Source organism: Procambarus clarkii, chromosome 93, assembly GCF_040958095.1.
Source record: "Procambarus clarkii isolate CNS0578487 chromosome 93, FALCON_Pclarkii_2.0, whole genome shotgun sequence".
In the NCBI taxonomy this organism is placed as follows: domain Eukaryota; kingdom Metazoa; phylum Arthropoda; class Malacostraca; order Decapoda; family Cambaridae; genus Procambarus; species Procambarus clarkii.
In genome coordinates this window covers 2,821,848-2,844,829 of record NC_091242.1, presented here as the reverse complement: position 1 = coordinate 2,844,829, position 22,982 = coordinate 2,821,848, and the positions used below count along the sequence as shown (strand labels likewise).

At 46.0% G+C, this 22,982-nt stretch overlaps 2 protein-coding genes across 2 annotated transcripts in view; both read left to right on the top strand.

Moving 5' to 3' along the window:
* Positions 1–10,146: 10,146 nt before the first annotated feature.
* LOC138359803 (probable serine/threonine-protein kinase irlF) lies at positions 10,147–12,623 on the top strand. The gene is made up of 2 exons (XM_069319508.1): positions 10,147–10,330; positions 12,199–12,623. Exons 1-2 carry the CDS (start codon positions 10,147–10,149, stop codon positions 12,621–12,623), a joined length of 609 nt encoding a protein of 202 aa, XP_069175609.1.
* A 665-nt stretch (positions 12,624–13,288) lies between these two features.
* Positions 13,289–22,982, top strand: part of LOC123746838 (uncharacterized) — a 73,985-nt gene continuing 64,291 nt past the window's right edge. The window contains exon 1 of the mRNA XM_045728634.1: positions 13,289–13,587. Coding sequence (XP_045584590.1) covers positions 13,578–13,587 — 10 coding nt within the window. The 5' untranslated portion in view covers positions 13,289–13,577. The remainder of the gene's footprint in view (positions 13,588–22,982) is intronic.

Genomic DNA, 22,982 nt, shown 5'->3' with positions numbered 1-22,982 from the left:
GGGGAAAGAGTTGGCAGGCCTGTGTACAGTGCTTCAGACGTGGTCTAGGAGGAACCATTTCTCAGGCGGAACCTACGGAAGACAAGGGGCCGGATTCAGGAAGGTACTTACGATGGTTTTTCTTCTTAGCTACGAATGTTTTCCTTCTTAGCGCCTTCGTGGCGGCTACGGCGGTATTCAGGTAGCTACACTAAGTGGAAAAACCTTCGTTCATTCCGGGATCTACGTGAAGGTGTTTCCTGAGGCCTCCGGTGTTTCCCTTCGTTTATCTTGAGCTGTTGACACGAGTGTTGCTTAGCCACCAGCCGCCCTCGACATAGAGCGTCTTGGTAGCCAGTGGTTATACCATGGTACGTAGCCTCACACTCTAGTTTGACTACCGGCGGTGACTACAGTTCTGTCCGGTGGTGCAGATCTTCAACTGTCTCATTCCTCCGCGTCTCCACCGTGGCTCTGTCTTGAAGGTCTGGAAAGGAAAGGAAATAAGGAAGATAAGCAACACTCATTTATAGAAATCAGAAAGGGAAAGAAAGAGAGAGGTAGGAGGGGAGAGAGAGGGATAGTAATGGGAAGGGGGGTGTTTTTGGAGGGGCAAGGTTCTGGATACTTCCCTCTCTCCCCTTCTTTCCACTTCCTCCCTTCCTCCTTCAATCTCTTCCTCCTACTCCCCCTCCCCTTCCCCACCCTCTCTCTCTCCTCCCCTCTAGCACTGGCTCTCACATCAGAGGGTCAACAGCAGGTGAGATTAGAGGAGGCTGGTGAGAGGTGAGGCATCAGGGGGAGCAAATATAATGATGAAGGGGAAAGAGAGAGAGAGAGAGAGAGAGAGAGAGAGAGAGAGAGAGAGAGAGAGAGAGAGAGAGAGAGAGAGAGAGAGAGAGAGAGAGAGAGAGACAATAACAATACTCACACCATGGCTGGTGTTTATTGTCCCTTGTGCATCTCTGTCATTTAATATTGATGTTATTTCCTGGCACCGCTGTGGCGCGGGTCACTGACAGCAGGCATCGTGTATACTCGCCTAGTTGTGCTTGTGGGGGTTGAGCTCTGGCTCTTTGGTCCCGCCTCTCAACTGTCAATCAACTGGTGTACAGGTTCTTGAGCCTACTGGGCTCTATCATATATATGAAACTGTGTATGGAGTCAGCCTCCACCACATCACTGTCTAATGCATTCCATCTGTTAACTACTCTGACACTGAAAAAGTTCTTTCTAACGTCCCTGTGGCTCATTTGGGTACTCAGTCTCCACCTGTGTCCTCTTGTTCGCGTACCACCCGTGTTAAATAGTTTATCTTTATCTACCCTGTCTATTCCTCTGAGAATTTTGTAGATAGTGATCATGTTTCCCCTTACTCTTCTATCTTCCAGTGCCGTGGGGTGCATCTCACGCAGCCTTTCCTCGTAATTTGTGTCTCTTAGTTCTGGGACTAGTCTAGTGGCATACCTCTGAACTTTTCCCAGCTTCGTCTTGTGCTTGACAAGGTACGGGCTCCATGCTGGAGCCGCATACTCCAGGATTGGCCTTACATATGCGGTATACAAGGTTCTGAATGATTCCTTACACAGGTTCCTAAAGGCTGTTCTGACGCTAGCCATCCTTGCGTATGCCGCAGAAGTAATTCTTTTTATGTGGGCTTCAGGAGACAGTTTTGGTGCGATATCAACTCCTAGATCTTTCTCTTTGTCCGTTTCATGATGTACTTCATCTCGCATTCGGTATCCTGTGTCTGGCCTCCTGTATCCACCGCCTAGTTTGTGTTGGGGGGGGGGGTTGAATAGGGGGGAGGGTTCTCTCCTTGGTCTACTCATCTAAATGTACTTACAGAGTTGAACAATGGTTCCCTAGCCGCGCCTTTCCATTTCCTGGCCAGTTAATGCAATGAATTTCATTCCTACTTTATCTTGTCGCAATTCCTATTGAAGCTGATTATTGAATTTGCCTCAACGACCTCCTCTTGTAGCCCGGTCCAACCTCAGTGTCGTCTGGTCCTGCCTCATCTGTGTCTCCAGCTTCCATGCGTGTCGTCTGGTCCTACCTCATCTGTGTCTCCAGCTTCCACCCGTGTCGTCAACCTCAGTGTCGTCTGGTCCTACCTCATCTGTGTCATCAGCTTCCACCCATGTCGTCTATCTCAGTGTCGTCTGGTCCTACCTCATCTGTGTCATCAGCTTCCATCCGTATCGTCTGCTCCAACTTTTCCTCATTTTGAACATTGCCTCTTTTTGTTGAGCCTTTCAGGTCGCTCAATATATTGCATGTTATAACTTTCACCTGAATCACTCTTCCTCCTGCACGCTAACTTTGTGCTCACTCAGCCTTACACTGTAGGTGGACTCCATGCCGGTGCTGCATAATCAAGAATTGGTTGTACGTATGTTGCAAACAGCGTTCTGAAGGATTCTTCATCTACGCCCCCTTTCCCCTGTCTCCTTTCCCTTCAGTCCCCTCATTCTCCTACACCCCCATCACCGCCCTCTTGCCTTCCTCTACCTTCCATTCCCACCATGGGGGAGCCATGGGCCAACCCACCCCAACATGAAGAGAACCACACCCACTCTTTGCTGGATTACTTCATCTAGATAAAATGACATGATAATAATAATAATAATAATAATAATAATAATAATAATATACCCCAGACTTGCGTCTTATCCACGATATGCTAAAAGTAATGTAACATGGGATTCTGTTGAGTCCACGAGGGGTCTCCAGGCCTTGAACTGATACCAAATCAAGCTACCAAATACCAAACCAAGCTACGAAGTACCGAATCAAGTCTATTCGAAATGGATCATCAAGACAGTCCAACTTAACCATTCACAACTTATCATTTTGTCAACTCATCAATTCCTGAATTATCATACTGTCAACCCAACAATTCAAATGATCATACCCCAATTATCACCCTGTCAACCCATCAACTTGGAAAATGGCAGCGTGTCGGTATCATAATATCAATCTCGCTCCTCTCTAGCTTTCATTTAAGAACATTTAACACTGGAGATTGAAAGATAAGTGAACACTTGAGTCAGAGATCTCTTGTTGGATAAGATGGAAGTTGTAATGGATTGTTTGATATGTCAGTCTGTATAACTCTCTGTTGTGTCTGTCTGTCTGTCTGTCTGTCTGTCTGTCTGTCTGTCTCTCTCTCTCTCTCTCTCTCTCTCTCTCTCTCTCTCTCTCTCTCTCTCTCTCTCTCTCTCTCTCTCTCTCTCTCTCTCTCTCTCTCTCTGTGTCTCTGTCTCTCTCAGGATAAACTATAGAACATATATAAACAATAAGAGGTGATAATGTCAAGGTTAGGACAAAAGATCTCCGAGATACATATCAACAAATTTAATTACATCAATTTTCTTGTATGTGTGTGTGTGTGTGTGTGTGTGTGTGTGTGTGTGTGTGTGTGTGTGTGTGTGTGTGTGTGTGCTCAAGTGTAGGTACACAGACACGCCCAAGAGCGTGAGTAAGCTACATAAGACTGTCATCTGCTTCTCATTTGTATGTTATCGCTCTAAGATAGATGGCCGTGACAGCAAACTGCCGTAGTTATCTTTTAAAGAGTTGTTGAGTGCCACTCAAAGGTGTCATAACTAAGGCCGGTAGCAGGTCAGGAGGAAGGGGCGGGGGGGGGGGGGGTTCCAACAGAAACCATTAGCTATCTCTACTATATAATCCACATTCTCTTCATCTACTACATAATCACAGTTTTCTTCATCTACCACATAATGAATATCCCTCATCTACCACATAATAACAAAGTTCTTTCATCTACCACATAATGAATATCCCTCATCTACCACATAATAACAAAGTTCTTTCATCTACCACATAGTCAATATTTTCTTCGTCTGTCACATAATAACATTTCCTTCGTCTACCACATAACCAGCTACTTCACAATCAGTCCACTTCTTTGACCCTACTTTATAAGGCATCCCCTCTATTCCTCTCCCCTCTCCCTATCTCCCCCCGTTCTTCTCCCCTCTCACCATCCTCCCCCATACCACTCCTCTCCTTATTTTCTCTTCTTTCCCCTTTATTCGGTATCCCTCTCCTTCCAAAGCGCCCTAAATCTCTTAAGTATTTCTCACCTTGCGAGTGCACACTCTTGAAGCCCCTCACTATCCCCTCACCGTTCCCTCACTATCCACTCACCGTTTCCTCACTATCCCCTCACCGTTTCCTCATTCAAGTTCCTCTCTCTCTGCCCCCTCTCACTTCAGCCGTTTAAACATGCCTTATCTCTACCATCTCTTTCTCCATATTCTACACTGCTTTTAACCCGTTCTCCCCTCTACCCCTTCTCTGATCCAACGACCCCTTCTCTTCATCTACCCATTTTCTCCTCTCTACATCTTCTACCTTACCTCTACTTCCCCATTCCGTCACATGTCGCCTCCCCTCTCCCCCCGTCTCCCCTCTTCTTTATCCCCCTAGGCAATAAATACGTCCATGTGGGTTCAGAAAGCCGTGAATCGCACCCTTATTATTCTCCCCCTTCTGTCCTCCATTCTCCCTCCCTCCCTCCCTTCCTTCCCCTCTGATAACAAATATGTTTGTCAGGTATCTCGCAGTAGCCTCTTCAAGGTCCCTCCCAAGTGCCTCACAGGTGCGTCCCAGGTACCTCCCAGGTAAATTGACCCCTGCTAAAATGCCCTCCTGGTTCAGGCGTCCTGGCACCTTCAATGTCCTCAAGACGTCTCTCAAAGGCCCTACAATTCCGTCGAAAGCGCCTCAAAAATTCCTCAAAGGCTCCCCAAAAAGTCCCTCTAAGGTGTCCTGCAGGTACAAGGTTTCTGATGCATACTTGGAATGAGGAGCATCTGGGTGTTGTCTGGTGACAGGTGTTCGCTCACAGAGGTCAGCCTGGCTGTGGAGTGGAATTATTCATCTCTACTGATTAGGCATTATGAGCGTGAGGTTATGTGGCGAGGGGCCGTGACTTGTGCTCGGGGCTCGTGCATTCTGACTCCGGAACAATAAGGGAAAATTGCAATAAGGTGATTACATTAATCTAGTCCAAGAAAGGGTAAAGTAATTTTGAGGAGAAAGTGTAATGCTACTTGGAAAACATGCGAGGACAAGGAGCTGGGATACGAGGACAAAGAACTGGGATTCGAGGACAAGGATCTGGGATACGAGCAAATGGAAGTCAGATGCGAGGACGAATGATCCCCCCCCCCCCCCCCACCACTTGCACCATCGGGTATCGAACGCTGACCCCGCAAGAGGCAAGGCCGTCGCTTGTCACAGAGGACAAGACCGTAAGTATTGGTTCTCTCTGTTGTGTGTAGGACATATTTATATTATTCCGGCGGGAGGCACTCTGGGGAATATTATCCAGGTCTCGGGGTTGTGATGCACCAGGGAGAAAATATCCAACCTTGCAGCCGCGGTAATATTTCCCCTCAACACCTGCCACACCGCAATTGGTAATACACACACGTACATGATGGTATACATGGTGATACATATAACACGTGTCACGCCCCAATGGTGTGCTGGTGCCACTCAGGTGATTCATTCTCTCTCTCTCTCTCTCTCTCTCTCTCTCTCTCTCTCTCTCTCTCTCTCTCTCTCTCTCTCTCTCTCTCTCTCTCTCTCTCTCTCTCTCTCTCTCTCTCTCTCTCCCCCTTAGCCTCTTACCTCCAGCAATAGGAGCAGCAGGGAACCATTTAGCAGTCGACATGGGGTGTCCCCGCAATCCTCTTTCCGATAATTATCCTGATCATTCTATTTCCGCACTCCTTGTCTCTCCCTTATCTCTCTCTCTCTCCCTCTCTCCCCTCCATTGTTTTCATTCATTCTCTGTCTCTCCCTCCCCCAGTTCCCGCCCCCACCGCCCACACTCCGCAGGGTGGGCGTGGGGGGCCAGCTCACCAAACTGTGCCCTCACACACATCAATATATGGCTGAGGCTTGAGACTGTCTCCCCCTGAGACAGTCTCAAACCGACCTGAGGAGCCGCCGCTCTCCTGAGAATTACCTGTGGCCGATTTCAAGCGTTCTTCTGCCCCTTCAGTCTGGTCTTGGGTTAAGCCTTCTATGGTAATTGCTTGATCAGGGAGGCTGTTTGACCTCGCCGTCTGCAGGCCTGCATGTAGCAGTCACCTAGACGTTGATCCGGTAACTCCAACATAAATGTATCAAGTTTCTTGTAGGCTTTCAGTGTTCCTGTGGTATTTTCTGTATCTCCTGACAGGACACTGTCGTGGATCATTGTTTGTGTGTGTGTGTGGCACCTACACACACACACACACACACACACACACACACACACACACACACACACACACACACACACACACACACACACACACACACTACGAGGCCCTAGGGGGCCTCGTAGCCTGGTGGATAGCGCGCAGGACTCGTAATTCTGTGGCGCGGGTTCGATTCCCACACGAGGCAGAAACAAATGGGCAAAGTTTCTTTCACCCTAAGTGTCCCTGTTACTTAGCAGTAAATAGGTACCTGGGAGTTAGTCAGCTGTCACGGGCTGCTTCCTGGGGTGTGTGTGTGTGTGGTGTGGGAGAAAAAAAAAAAAGTAGTAAACAGTTGATTGACAGTTGAGAGGCGGGCCGAAAGAGCAAAGCTCAACCCCCGCAAAAACACAACTAGTAAACACACACACACACACACACACACACACACACATTCTGGTTGCATATTTCTGTTGTCTCTTTCTCTCGCTCTCGCTAACTCTTGCTCTTTCTCTCTCTCTCTCACATTCGCTCTCTCACATTCGCTCTTTCACACACTCCTCCTCACTCCTCATCACACATTTCCCCTTGCTCAACATCCCCCCTTTCCCTTCACTCCCCCCTCATGCATTCTGCATATTACCTCCACTTCTGCTCATCAGTGGGCCTCCCACATGTGCCCCCCCACCACCCACTCTCACCCCCCCCCCTCTGTGTACCCTCTTTGCCACGCACCTCACATGCCTACTGTGGGAACCGACCTGTGAGATTTATATTTATTTAATTTATATGAATTTATATTTACGTTAATTTATATACTTCGATAGCAATTTGTATAATGATAAGTGGACTGTATTTCTGCAATAATCTCTTAATCTCACAAATCGATCCTCTACACATTAGGGGGGGTTTATTAGTTTATATATATATGCAGCCAATCAAACTACAGTAATAGCTACATACATTGATGAGGTTCCTTATCTTATAGTACAGCAGGTTAGTCCACCAGGTATAACTAGGGTGTAGACACCAAATTATCCTCTTTGAGGTAGCTTCCATATCACCCAGTAACTGGTGCACAAATCTTGCATCCTCGTCTTGACCTGTCAAAAGTGCGCTAGCTGTGAAGCCAGAATCCTATATATGACAAGCTATATCAGAGAAAACACTATAGAACATGAAGACCTGGCTTAATTACCTTTAGTTTGAGGCGATTTCGCGATCTAACCGGGTCACCCTATATCCTGACATTAATGGCCATAAATGAATGATAAACGGGTTTCGGATAGACACTTAACTTGAATGTAGACAGCGTGTTGAAAAATGGTACACCTTTGGTTTCCATAACACTACGTCCAAGTAAATTTAACAGGAGCCGAATTTGCTCCCGTGTGAGCCTCTGGTCTCAATAAACAACAACGGCTGTGTCTAACACTCCATTCTATTGACGTTACTGGCCGACATTGTCCAGAATGATAGGAGCCGAATTTGCTCCACACGTCTCGGAGGTGACACAACAATGGCTCCCTCCTTCCCCACTCTGACGCCTGGCCTACTTTGTCCAGATTTCAGAAAGTGATAGAAGGGTCACATTTACTCTACTTTAATATTGATAATTAAGTTAATTTATATAAGATGTTTTTATGATGGTAAAGTCCAAAGACTAATGTATTTAAGAATAATTCCCACCATAATAGGTGGTGAATTATAATAGTGTGTGGTGATGATATCCCGTTTTCTTTAGACGGTAATTCCACTACAAGTTACGTTTTCTATGGGTAACTTGTTTATACAACACAGCTCTTATCTGTATGATTATTAAATGGTGTCGGATTTTCCGACACCTACCTCCCCCGACACCCATAGAAGGGCGTATTTTATCTCTGCTGATCACCCTATCACTCTGTATTTTTCCAGGACAGGTTGGACACATTTCCGGCTCCCTAAACTCACCCACCCACCACCCACCCCCATCACTTGGTAAGTATTCCCCGCCCATTTTAGTGGGCGTTAGTCCCTCTGCCCCCCCCCCCCTCCTCCCCTCACACCTGGTGGGCGTGGGCAGCCACGTGGCTTTCTTACGGATTCCTCGGAGGTGATTTAAAGAATTTGTCACGTGTAATTAGGCAACCCGGGAAGTGGGAAGGAGGGGGGGGGGGGAGGCTCCCTATGGAGGAGGGGAGGGGTTGTCCGTTGGAAGGGGAAGGAAGAGAAGGGCGGGGAAGAGGATAGCAGGGAAAGAAGGTGGGGGTTAATTCCTCCACTTTCGACTTGGTCTCCTTATTCTTTCCCCTGCCTCCGCCCTCATCCCTGTTTCTCTCTCTCTCTCTCTCTCTCTCTCTCTTTCTCTCTCTCTCTCTCTCTCTCTCTCTCTCTCTCTCTCTCTCTCTCTCTCTCTCTCTCTCTCTGTTGTCCTTCTAGTGATGCTTTGGTGTACCTTTGAGTAGAGTTGACGCCAGGAGTACACTCCCCCCCCCCCTCCCACTCACAGGGTCAGCAGCAGAACCTAAAAGTGTCAACTTCAAGAGGCCTATTGGGCTATGTGAGCCAGCTCCTATTTATACCCACCCTACACCCACTCGCATGTCTCACCTACACTTGAAACTAACACCCTCTTATCTGTTACGTTACCAGTTGACCTGTTCCATAAACCTGCGACCCTGTTAACACACTATAGTATTTTCTCAATTATTTTCTTAATGTAAAATTACCCTGTTTATATCCATTATTTCGTGGTCTAGTTTGTGTTGATATTGTTACACTCAATTGATATGTCTTGTTATACCCATTTATTAATCATCATCATATACCCATTCATCCATTTGTATATTCCAATCACGTCCAACTTTTACCTTTCGCCTTTTTATTTCGTAAATTAGGCTTTATAAGATAGGCTCCTAATGCCTGGGATTAACTTAAATCATTCTATAATACGACTGCCAAAACTAAAAAAAACATAATATTAATGGGAAATGACAAGGGAAAGATATAACTGAGGATAATACTGAATGCTTCACTACTTTTAGATGTGAATAAAAACATCATATTTCTCTTAATTCGAGAATGTATAGAAAGATTTCTTTGCTTATAATCCATATAACTGTGACACTGATGTTATTCGTATTTCGATTTGTTTTTTTCAATTCTGTTCTGCTGATATTTGATACCTCTCATCATTTCATAAATCACTAGAAGTTGTCAGCATTAAATTGTATCTGCCTCAATTTCACTAAATTTTAATAGCCTAAATTATCTTGTATCGTTTCAGTCTTCACCTGAATGTATTTTCCTCGTCATTTTAATGTCACCGGAAAATTCACTCATGTTGTTGTTGTCAGTCATTTAAATATATGGTAAAATGGGGTCCAAGGACAGAATCCTTGAGCACTTAAGCTCTGTTCTGCTTTCTTTGGGGGTACACTTTCCTAATATAATTAAAGTTACCTCCTCCAATACCACGGCTGTCTGCCAATTTTCTCTCACAACGCTTCCAGGTTAGGTCAAAACGGGTTTCTAAATCATCGATGTTTTCTAACTACTTATTCAGTGTTTCTAGTCTCCCTGTTGGTCTAATATTAGATATTATTTGTCCACGATTACTCCATGATGTGTACTTAAGAACACAAGAATCAAGGTAACTACAGATCGCCTATTGGCCCATGCGAGGCATCTCCTATTTATACTAGTTCCACAAATCAACAACCCTGTTAACGAACCAGTATTTACCTAGGTCTTTCCTAAATCTAAACTTATCTAATTTATACCCCCATTGTTTCGTGTTTTATTTTGGTCTGATACTTTTAATAGTTTGTGCTGATAGTTTGAGAAAGTCATCTATCGGGTCCAACATTCTTCTTCCTCCAAATTCCTCGATTTAGTTTTTAAGTTTAGCTAAAAGTTAAGTTTAAGTCCACGAGATGATAGCAAGAAAGTGATGCGCATGATGATGAAGACGAAGATGGATAACAAGAAAATGAATAAGGAAATGGATAAGAAGATGGATGAAGCGAAGATTGACGAGAAGGAAACGGATGAAACGAAGACAGATAAGAATAAAGTGGATGAGACGAAGATGGATAAGAAGGAAATGGATAAGACTAGGATGGATAAGAAGATGGTTCTGAAGAGTAATTCACTGGGGAAGGAGGCTTACATAACTGTATTGAATGCTTTATTCATCTTGTTTACAGTGATACCAACACAAAACCTTCAACAGAGGACACGGCATCAGTGTTTAGTGAACTCAAGAGAGCGCTGAAGCTACATGGGCGGCGGGGAGGTGTTTTCTGGGCATAGGTGAGGGGAAAACCGCCCACGCTACACCATTCACTGCTACTACCATTTACCAGTGGCCGCCCACAACCCAGTACTGTCATCATAACCGACGTTCCACCACTCGCTAGCCGCCACCACCACCAGTGCTCTTCATTTGAATGACCAGTAGAGCTTTGTCCCAAGTATAAAATGTACCAGGTACACTGGTGGGGACTAGGCTTGGCTAGGCTAGGTTAGGACACGGGATGGTAAATAATATACTGTATTTTTGTGTACATAGACTAATGACAATGTACTGATATTTCTTCATAAAGTTCTAGTACCGAGTTGAATTGGAAAGCTAGTCTTCTGTTTGAGAGTATTCGTTGACTTGGCCTGTTGTTGGAGGAATATTCATTAAATGGTCTGTTCTGTGAACTATTTATTAAACGGAGAAATGTGCTGTATATTGTAATGTTATTTTTGTCTCATGTGCAAAAAAAAGAACAAAGTCTTCTATCTTTTTGTCTGAACCAGCATTCTTTATCAGTCTCTCTTGGACGACATGATTTCCCAAGTGGCTGTTTCCAAAGCGCTTGTGTAGCCTATGCTGTATTTTCACAATATTCCTTGCTGTTTTGGTACGGTTTCTGAGTGGATATTTTTCTATTGCTCTTTTTACATGCATATCAGCGTGTCAAAAATATGTGAAGAAATAATGAATTTCTCCAGTTTGTCTCAGAAACAGAAGCGCATAAAGTGATGTAATTTAATATTCACGAAATTGACTAACGCAAGTGGCTTGATCTTGTCCTGTTAAGCACAGAAAAGAGCCTCAACTCGGAGGCTTGATGCAAGTCTTATTCTCGTAGCTGGGATACGAGGTCCCGGAACTGGGATATGAGGTCCCGGAACTGGGATACGAGGTCCCGGAACTGGGATACGAGGTCCCGGAACTGGGATACGAGGTCCCGGAGCTGGGATACATAACCCATCTGTAGTTGGGGACTATCTGGTTTTCTTCGGCATGAGGCTATCTTTCCTTCTGGAGCAGGAGGCTGACTCCCCTTTTTGAGACAGGAGGCTGCCTTCCCTTCTGGTGGAGGCAGGTGGGGGCTGGTGGAGGCAGCAGGGGGGGCTGCCTCCACCTTCTGCAGCAGGAGGCATCCCCCTTCCCACCATATTATTCACTGCTCATGCAACCCGTCCTCACACCAGGCTGTTTAAAACAGCGGCCGTTCTCTTCAGACGCATTCATCAATTTTAACATACTGTGTATTAAAAACTGGTTTGTTCTCATAAATTAATATTATTATACATAAAAATTATATTTATAGTTAGGCGTAGGTAAGATTAGGTTAAGTATTTAGGTTCTGTTGGCGATTATTTGTATTTGCAATCCAGGAAAAGTACAGACATAGATGATTTACAAACATAATGTTGGATTTATAGATAGAGCTAGTACATACAATACCTAAAGCCACTAGTAGGCATGACGTTTCGGGCAAGAAACGTAGTTGTAGTTAAGGCCTTCCTGAACTCTCTGCAGTCCTCTACTTTAACATTTCTCATTGGCTTTCCATGTGTGTGTAAACATGCCATGCACGAGGTCACTCTCTTGGGTAGGTTATTCACAAAGAATAAGAGCGAGCAACATCAACAGCAGCATAAGAAAATAACACAGCAGGAGCGGTAGCAAGAGCAGAGTATAGAAGCAGTAATAACAAGAGGAACACAACAGCAGAAAGGCCACAGAAGAAGCAGCAACAACAGGAAGAGGCGCACGAGAACAGATACTGTTGTGCTGCTGTTTTCCTGAAAGAGCAGCAGCAGCAACAAGAAGAGGATAGCAGCAGCAACAAGAAGAGGACAACAGCAGACGCAGCAGCAAGAAGAGGACAACAGCAGACGCAGCAACAAGAAGAAGACAGCAGCAGACGCAGCAGCAAGAAGAGGACAGCAGCAGCAGCAGCAACAAGAAGAGGACAGCAGCAGAAGCAGCAGCAAGAAGAGGACAACAGCAGACGCAGCAGCAAGAAGAGGACAACAGCAGACGCAGCAGCAAGAAGAGGACAACAGCAGACGCAGCAGCAAGAAGAGGACAGCAGAAGCAGCAGCAAGAAGAGGACAACAGCAGAAGCAGCAGCAACAAAAAAGCAGGAGTAGTAAGAGGAGGCGCACAAGAACAGATACTGTTGTGCTGCTGTTTTCCTGAAAGAGCAGCAGCAGCAACAAGAAGAGGATAGCAGCAGCAACAAGAAGAGGACAACAGCAGACGCAGCAGCAAGAAGAGGACAACAGCAGACGCAGCAGCAAGAAGAGGACAGCAGAAGCAGCAGCAAGAAGAGGACAACAGCAGAAGCAGCAGCAACAAAAAAGCAGGAGTAGTAAGAGGAGGCGCACAAGAACAGATACTGTTGTGCTGCTGTTCTCCTGAAAGAGCAGGAACAAGAAGAGGACAGCAGCAGGAGCAGCAAGAAGAGGACAGCAGCAGGAGCAGCAAGAAGAGGACAGCAGCAGGAGCAGTAGCAAGAAGAGGACAGCAGCAGGAGCAGGAGCAAGAAGTGGACAGCAGCAGGAGCAAGAAGAGTACAGCAGCAGCAGCAGGAAGAGGACAGCAGCAGCATCAAGAAGAGGACAGCAGCAGCAGCAGGAGCAGCAAGAAGAGGACAGCAGCAGCAGGAAGAGGACAGCAGCAGGAGCAAGAAGAGGACAGCAGCAAGATCAAGAAGAGGACAGCAGCAGCAGCAGCAGGAAGAGGACAGCAGCAGCATCAAGAAGAGGACAGCAGCAGCAGCAGGAGCAGGGGAGGGGCTGGAGCGGTCCTGGCGGGCGCCACGGTCAGTACCAGTCTGGCCGCCGACACTGTTAGACGCGTGACCGGTCGCTCCTCGCCCCCACGCTCGTGCCTCTCTTCCTTCACAGGGAACACCCCGCCGTGGGCGTCCCTCACCCTCAGTGTTGTACACGCCGTGTGTCGTGCAAGGAATACAGTGTGGTGCTTCGGAATTAGCCATATCTGTTCACAAGAACGTTAGCCCTACAGCAGCAGCAGCAGACACAAGCAGAGACCACACACCGCTACCTGCTGACGCCTCTGCTGTGTTCACTACAGCCATCATGTTTAAAGGTATGAACGAGTCAATGAACGCCATGATGAACAAACCTCCGGACTTTTTTTCCCCCCCTCCACTTTTCCTTATCCGGATTACAGTTCAATTTTTTGTCGTATGTTCACTTATCCTCGTAGCTTCACGTTCATTCACTTATCCGGACCTCACAGTCCACTATTTTGTTATTCGATCATTTATCCGGATCACTAGCTTCACTTCCAATCACTTATCCGGACTGTGAGGTCCGGATAAGTTCCACAATTTTACGATACAAATTTCCTTCGTTTGGGAGTTATTATTCACCTTAGAATACAATTATTACTTCATCTTGTTTGGGTGTTGTGGTTTATTGGTTAGTGTTGTTGGTTAGTGTTGTCTAGGTAGTGTTGTTTGGTTAATGTTAGTGTTGTCTGTTTGGTTAACGTTGTTTTGTTAGTGTTAAATGTTCTCTGGTTAATGTTCTTTGGTTAGCGTTGTTTGTTTAGTGCTTGTATTGTCTAGTGATTGTTAATGTTGTCTGGTTAATGTTAGAGTTGTATGGTTAGTGGTGCTTGGTTAGTGTTAGTGTATTATACTGTTGTCTGGTTATTGCTTGTGTTTTGATATACAAGTTCAAAATGGGTGTTTCCCTATGGAGCCAAATTACGCAGTTTTTAAGACTACGAAGATATCCCACCAGAGTATAGTAGTTATGGAGGCCTGTACTAGGTCTTTATGGTACAGGATTATACCGGATATTTATAGGTTCAGTATAATACATTACCCAGTGTGGGTATAGTATTATACTTGACCCAGTGTGAGTATAATTTTATACTGGAGCCATTGTGGGTTCAGTGTTATACTGGGCCCTTGTAGGTTCAGTATTGTACTGAAACCTTATGGGCACTGTATTATACTGGGCTCTTGGGGGTTCAGTATTATACTGGGGCTCTTTGGGGTACAGTATTATACTGGGGGCCCTTGTGGGTACAGTATTATACTGAGGGCTCTTGTGGGCACAGTATTATACTGGGCCCTTGTGGGCAAAGTATTATTATACTGGGCTTTTGTTGGGGGGGGGGCACATTATACTGGGCCCTTATGGGTACAGTATTATACTAGGCCCTTAATTGTGGATACAAAGTTATACTCGGCCCTTGTGGGTACAAGGTTATATTGGGCCCCTTATGGGTTCAAAGGTATTCTGAGCCGTTGTGAGTATAAGGTTATACATGGTATTTATGGGTACATAGCACAGAGCACTTTACCCAGACATATATAGACAATATGGAGTCTTACATTAGGCCTTGTGGATGCAGATCCTGGCACACACGTTGTGGAAATACTTACGTTGGGTCCTTGTTGACTCATGACCCGGACATGGCTTACTCTGGCCTGAAAGGGTGATTCACTGTGGGAACAATGTCCTTCCCTTTGCTACTGGGGCATCTGGTATGCCTTTTGGCTTTATACAGGAAGAGACGACTTTTGATTCATGTTAGGCTGAGAGCTTCCATCTTTCCATAGTTCATGGTAAGCCTTACCCACAAGTTTTTCTCCCTGGAATACGACTCCCTAATCGAACAGACGCAAACAGTGAAGGATTGGTGCCTTGTCAATCCTCCCTGGCTAGGACTCGAACCCAGGACCAAATCGTTACATGTAGGGATGTGGAGATTCCATAATTAGGCCTTCATGTACAAGATTTTTGTATTGTTAAAGTGAAAGCATGTTTTGATCATCAGCCTGTTGCCCTGATGCGTGCGTTCCATGATTTTGCTTTTCAGGGGGTATAAGAGCGTCGAAATTGCTGTTTGTGCAGTGGAAACATCTATCTGGTTGTCACATATTTCACCTCTTTTGGTAGTTTATTCACCTAACCTGATATATAATTGTTATTATTATTATTATCTTTTTGATTTCGTTATGTGATGGAGTACAAATTCGAGAGATAGGTAGATCCTGTTAGAAGAGGCTGACACTGACATCTAGAATGGTAACATGAGGTAGCAGAGGATGATACTGACAGCTAGAGTGGTAGCAGAGGCTGCCGTTCAGAGACAGCGGGCAGCGAGACAGACATACATAACAGGTGGACAAGAGATTGATAGGCAAACACGTTGTTAGGCAAAATGCAGACGCAAAAACCACAAACAGAAGCGTAGACAGACAGACGGACGCTGCATGATAAACAGAAGGCAGACAAGCAAACTTATAAACTGCCGGCAAACCTTGAACATAAACAGAAGCCAAACAGGGAACAGATAGACAGACACTAGACTGTGTAGACACTAGACTAACCAACTGGATATTCTCCCTTCACAAGTTAGAGGTTCTAGGTTCGAACCCTGGACAGGGTGAGAGATTTTGGTCACAGTTCCTTGGCTCCATAACTCCATTGAAACCAACAAAAATTGGGGGGTCTGGATGTAAAATCAATCCGCGGACTGTGTTCTACGAAAAAAACAGACTAGGTTTATACATGAGCTGCCAAGAATAGCTTATAACCCGCAATAAAACAGAAACCTCAGTACCTTGAACTCTGTAAGATTAACGCGTAAAGGAAAAGATGATCACAAAGCTAGATAATAAAGGCAAGTCTCATCAGTTATGTCCAAGCCTCATCAGTGATGTCCAAGCCTCATCAGTTATGTCCAAGCCTCATCAGTGATGTCCAAGTCTCATCAGTTATGTCCAAGCCTCATCAGTGATGTCCAAGCCTCATCAGTGATGTCCAAGCCTCATCAGTGATGTCCAAACCTCATCAGTGATGTCCAAGCCTCATCAGTGATGTCCAAGTCTCATCAGTTATGTCCAAGCCTCATCAGTGATGTCCAAGCCTCATCAGTGATGTCCAACAAACCACTGCGGTCTTCCCTGTCCATTCTACAAAGAAAAAGGCCCAGATTTTGTCCATCTCTATATAGTTATGACCATTTTTTTTACAGTTCTGTCCATCTGTTTACAGTTCTGTCCATCTGTATACAGGTCTGTCTTATATGTATACAGCTCTGTCCATCTATATACAGGTCTGTCTTAAATGTATACAGCTCTGTCCATCTGTATACAGTTGTGTCTATACACCATCTGCCAAAATAATGTCGCTGTTATTTTGAAGTACAGAACTAAAACTGTAGACGCCGAAGTGGAGAGAAAGGTGGAGTGATGTTAGGAGGGGAAGGGAGAAGGAGGGGGAGATGTGTGGAAATGAGGACGGTGGGGAGTGGCGGTGGTGTGAGGGGGAGGATAATAGACATGAGGACTTAGGGTAGAGGGGGATTGTATAGTCATGAGTGGGATGAGGAGTGAAGTAGGGTGGAAGAGCTAATGGGACAAGATAGTAAAGGTGGATAGAGAAGGAAGGGAAGAAGATGGAGAGGGTGTAGTGAAGGAATAATGGGGATGGGTGGAGTGAGGAGGTAAGGGGAAAGGAAGATGTGGAGTGGAAATGAAGTACGAGGTAAAGCTGAAAGAGTAGATTGGAGAGATGGGAGGAGAGGGAGTGCGTAGATTGGCGAGGGAGGGATATGCCGTAGGCCGTATTGCTTTTCTTCCCTCTGTATTACATTCGGATAAGCAATCACTTGAAATATCAACAGAGCATGAATAGGCGTTAGGCCTAACTCAAATTCAATTTCACGCCCCCGTCTAAGCCTACCATATTTTATGTATACATTTATATTTCTGGAAAAGCGATTAGGCTTTTCTCTCTGTGTTCAGACAAACGGACAAGTACTTTAAATTTACTAGTGTCACAAAAATGACGATGAAAAAGATGATTTATTTCCGGATTCCTTAATGAATGTCTTAACTATTGGAATAATCAGTAATAATCGAAAGCTGTGAATTTAAACTCGGAGGCTGAAACAGCCGTAGGCAATCCTCTGCCTTCCGGCATTATTTAGTTGTATGTCCGGATGAACAATTACTTGGTGTTATTTTAAGAACAAAGAGAGTGTGTCCAGTTGCGTGGGAACCCTCCGCTGTTCAGAACAGCCCCCAATTATGAGAAATGTATTCTTAATTATTAGATACACGAGACAGGAAAAAATTGAATCCCGTTTTTCAAGAAAGTAGTGAATTTCCTTTTTCAGTCATTCAGTAAATGTTTTAACACGGCGGTTAGACTAAGCGGCCTTTGAGTTATGCATCACAAAAATACGCTGGAATTTAGTTGGTACGAATTGAATTGTTTTGTCATTGTTGAAATGTTACTGGTTCTGGAAAATCTCAAATTCATCTAACATTATTGGAATTTTAAATGTTTAAAGATGGTGACCGTTATTACTGGTTTTCCAACAATGCTGGAACTATGCGTTGCACTACTAGAATATGATCATTGGCTCCGAAAAATACTGCAGTAGACTACGATTTAGCATGGCGGGAATTTTGTTAATTTCTGATAGGCATGATTGTTTTTTATAACACTGGAAATGTTGCAGAAATATTGTGAATGTTGCAGCCATTTCTTTACGAATTAATCAGCAAATCACCGGAATTTGGCATAGGAAAACTGGATTTTTTCTTCTGAACATCCTCTCTCTCTCTCTCTCTCTCTCTCTCTCTCTCTCTCTCTCTCTCTCTCTCTCTCTCTCTCGTAGGTAATGCCTGGTTAGAGATAGGCTACATGTACTAATTTGTTTTAACATATTCCACACCGTTATTATAAGAATTGTTTTTTATATATATATATATATATATATATATATATATATATATATATATATATATATATATATATATATATATATATATAATTCTTAGTTTTCAGCTCATTGTTTCACTCCTTTTCGAAACATTAAACAAATGGTGTGTTTACATTATCGTTCTCGCTTTATACTGGCGTCTCGCTGTGTGTGCACGCTCTCCCTTGTGGAGCTGCAGTGTTTACTGATACTTGGTTGTTTGCTCTGGTGCCCCTCCCTCGCTGTTAGTATGGTCTATATGGATATGCCTCCTTCTCGCCTTCCACCAGTAATACCTCTTAATGTCATCACTTGGTTGATGGAACATTCCACAAGATGGTGGTAAAATGAAACATTCAGTGACTGTGAGAAGAAGCTTCAGTGTAAGTACTAACTGCATATGAAGCCGGGAAAGAAAACTTCAAGTTCCTTAGAGCAGGAGTCACGGAAATGACGGTGGAAGAGAAAAAGAAATACAATTTTGTGTCGGGAGGCTAATGACTTGAGCTTATATATATGTGAAGTCGGGTGAACTGATCAGACTAGCAGCTTTCCCCTGGATTACATCAATGATCTTGGTAGAAGGGGAGCTGCCCAGATGTGAGATCAGTATTCGAGGCAATGGGGGGATCTGATCTCCTTGAGGATATCCGCACATAGTGCGTCCAAAATTTGCAAGTACAGGCTACTGATCACATGGCTCTGTATGACCCTGTATAACCCTCATGTGTGATGGAGATTTTTAGCATCGTGTAGATAGGTCTTGACACTATACTCCCCTTCATATAGTCTCCAGCAGCTGCTCCTATATGTGTTAATAAACAAAAAAAAAGTTGGATACCACAGAACCCCTATTACCTGCCACTAGCACCTCCCCACTTGCAGCATACCAGACCACTGATCCCCCCTACCCCCTTACCTACCACCAGCACCCCCTCCACTCTATCCTACAACCCCTCCTCCCCTCCCCCACCGCTACACTCACAACTAGGTGAGTACTACTGCAGTGTTCCTCCTCAGTGGGTGTCAGCCCACATTACGCTGCTATGTCATGGTGACTACTTGTCGGCTGGCTGGCTCGTTGGTTACTGGTGTGTGTCGTTCGTTACCCCTAGCCTCTTACGTTAACCGATCGTCTTTCTTCCCCTGTCGTTAACCGCGCGCATGTTCGTTAAACTAGCGTCTTCCTGTCGCCAAAGCTTCTTGTGCTGCTGGTGATGAGAGAATTGTTTTTTGGTACATGTGTTTGCTGTTCTCTTGTCGTCTGCCCAACCTCGCTACTGCACGTCCCCCTCGTTAACAGCACCTCACCTCACTACTGCAAGCTCCCTTCTCGTTAACACGGCTTCACCTCATTACCCCACGTCCTTTCTCATTAACAGTGCCTCATTCAGCTCGCTACTGTTCGTCCCCCTGTCGTTAACAGCGCCTCACGTTGCTTGTGCCTCCCACCACCTCGTTATCAGCGCCTCACCTCGCATCTATACGTCCCTCTTTCGTTAACCGTCCTTGATCTCTTTTGCACAGCCCTTGTTAACTACGCCTCACGTGGCTGCCACACGCGTGGCTGGTAGCCGAGGGGAGGAGATAAGGGGAAGTGAAGGGGAGACGAGAAGAACGTTCCGGAGGGTAGAAGAAGGCTGTGAAGGTGGAGTAGAGATGGAGGGGGAGGGGAAGTTAAGGTAGGTGAGAAAGGAGTGCAGTTAGAGGTAGGGGAGGAATGAGGGGGCTAGGAGTCACCACCTGGGGTGTAGAGGGGGTACCACCTACCTGAAGGACAAAGGGGATGTAGGGGGGGGGGGGGCACCACCCACCAGGAGGCACGTCGATGGTCTAGAGTTACCCCCACACACACACACACGATTGTCCTGCTTTTTTGCACCCCCGTGAGCGGTCGGTTCGTCTGCTGTGTCCCTCTTTTTCGCCCTACTAACCTCTCCCCTTTTATGTTCCCTCTCTCTTGATCCCCTCTCTTAACTCCCCCTTCTACCGCTAACCTATTACCACTTAACCTGTCGTTAAACCCCCTCTCACCTCCACTCCCGTCCCCCTATCCTTCCCATCTTGACTATCCTTAACCCATGCATCCTTCTCAGCTGTCGTCTGGAGTGCTGTTCCCCCTGAAGACCCTTCGTTACTACATATCCTTCCCCTCCTCGACCACCCGCCTCTCCCCATAGTGGTTAATGCTCCGCTTCGACCACAAGTCTGGGCCCATACAGGGGTTAAGGGTCCCAGTTGCAACATTGTGTACCACCCTAAACCTTCACTGGCGCCCACTGGCGTCCTCATCATCTGTCTCCTGTTGGCTCACCCTTGGTGGTGTTAGTGTGCAGGAGGTCGTACTAGCTCACCCTTGGTGGGTGCTAGTGTGCAGGTGAGGGGTCCTGAGTGTAAGCCTACCGTCTGTTTATCAACATTCTCGCCAAATCCACCACACACTCAACAGTTAATCAGTTAACTTCGGTTTAGAGTAGATTTGCATACCGATAAATCCCAATAATAGAGTGAAATTGGCGTATTCCGGATTAGGATTAAAATTGAAATGATTAAAATTTTAAATTGATTTAATTTACAAGGATTGGAGTAATTAAACCCGGGTACGTGTGCGACTAAACCAGAGCGTGAAGCCTAGCATTATGAGCAAGTGAAGCGACAGTAGCCCACAACAGTCACAGCCAGGCCGCTCCTGTGTCAGGTAAGTCGTCCACTACGGGCTCACCATAGCCCGTGCTACTTGCAACTTTTGGTTATGAGGAGCTGAATCTAAAACAGCAGCAACAACAACAACAACGACAGAAGCCCCAGAGGGGGGGGGGGCTAATAATGAGGACCTAACCAGAGTTGAGCCGGTAAATTTTAGTTTGGGAAAAGGATTACTCTTAACGACCTGACCCCTACTTATCATCATTGGCCATCCGACCTTTGTTACCTGAAGTAATCCCTGGTAAATCTGCAGTAGGTCGAGCTTATTCTCTCCCTTCTCTCCCTTTACCTTCTCCTCTCCCATTTCCCCTTCCTCCCCAGCCTCCCCCCCTCCCAACTAGCTCCCAACCACTTGGGCTGGACGGTAGAACGACGATCTCGCTTCGTGCAGGTCGGCGTTCAATCCCCGACCGTCCAAGTGGTTGGGCACTATTCCTTCCCCCCCGTCCCATCCCAAATCCTGACCCCTTCCCAGGGCTATATAGTCGTGATGGCTTGGCGCTTTCCTCAGATAATTCTCCCCCTCCCCTTCTCCTCTCCCTCTCACCTGAAGGGCGATACTTTACTTTGCAAACTGTTTTAGATAGACTAAGAACATATTAATTTATAAAATACATTCATTCGTACATATACATTCACACATACATATATACAGAGAAGCGTTCCTTTGTACATACATACATACATACATACATACATACATACATACATACATACATACATACATACATACATACATACATGAGGGTTGGCTGGATGTAATGGCGGAAATAAAGCAATTGAAGGGTTGTGTGGTAATGGGTAATGGGGTAGTGAAGGGTGGGCGGGGTGGGCGTTAGTGAGGGGGTGGGCGGGGTGGGTGGATGAGCCAAGATGAGCACCAGACGACTGAACATGATCTCAGACTTTCCAGTTGTATTCAACATGATTTCACTTTCCTCTCACGTCCTGCCCGCCCACACATCCCGCCCACCCCCACCACCTACCCCCACCACACACCACCTACACACCCCCCACCCACCTGCATAATCCCACCCACTTGCCCTCCAGCCATCCCCCCATTCCCCCCTGCTCTTCCCCACCATCAACTGTCATCTTCCAAAACAGGCGTCTCTCTCCATCATCTCCATGGGGGGGGGGGGGGGTTAAGGGACAGTGAACCAAGCCTGTTCCCTTGAGCATGACATCAACTGTTCCATCTTTCCCTTCCCTCCTTCCCCCCTCCCTTTCTCAATATTTAATCTCCTACCTTCCTTCAATCTCTCTCTCCTCTCCCACTTTCTTTATTATTTTCTAGCTCAATCCCTTATTTCATCCCTATATTGCTATCTTCCCTCCCCTCCTTTCCTGTAATTTCCGACCTCTCTCCTTACGTGCCATTCCCTCACGTTTCTCTCCCTCCTTCCCTCCCTCCCTCATTCTCTCCCTCCCTCCCTCCCTCCCTCCCTCCCTCCCTCCCTCCGTGTCTCTTGCCTGTACCGAGGGAAGGTATATGGTACAGAGCGCGGATTCCTTTGTTGTTCTTGAATGCAAAAAGAGGTTGAAAAGTGACCGCTCCAACTTGTTTGATCTACTTGGTAGTTCTCTGGTTTGGGATGGGGGATGGGGGGGGGGGGGGTGTGATGCTGGTGGAGGTTGTTCTGGGGGGGGGGTTAGTTTAAGAGTGTATTGGGTATAGCGGAGGTAAGGGTGTGTTTAGTGTGGGGGAGTGGTGACTGCGTGGGGTGGGGGGTGATTGTGGCGGTATTGGGGAGGAGGTGAGGCTGGGTGGGGAGGGGGGGGGAATAGTGAAATAGAGGGGGAGTAAAGAGGAAGGAGAGGCATAGGTGAAGGGAAGTATAGAAGTGGGAAATACAGTGAGAGGTATGAAAGCAGGCGGGCTGTCCGCCTTGCTGACACGATGTGTGGGTGTTGGCAGGTAAGCTAAGCTGGCTCCCTCTTGTCAGGGAGCTGTGAGTGTGTAGAGGGGGAGGTGTCGCAGGGTTTAGGTGTAATAATGTTGGGGAGGTGGGTGCGTGTGGGGAGGTATGATAGTGTAGGGG

Coding starts and splice junctions, on each gene's coding strand:
- LOC138359803 (XM_069319508.1), top strand. CDS start 10,147: ATGATGAAGACGAAGATGGATAACAAGAAAATGAATAAGGAAATGGAT. Junction 10,331..12,198: donor TAAGAAGATGGTTCTGAAGA/GTAATTCACTGG, acceptor GGAACACAACAG/CAGAAAGGCCACAGAAGAAG.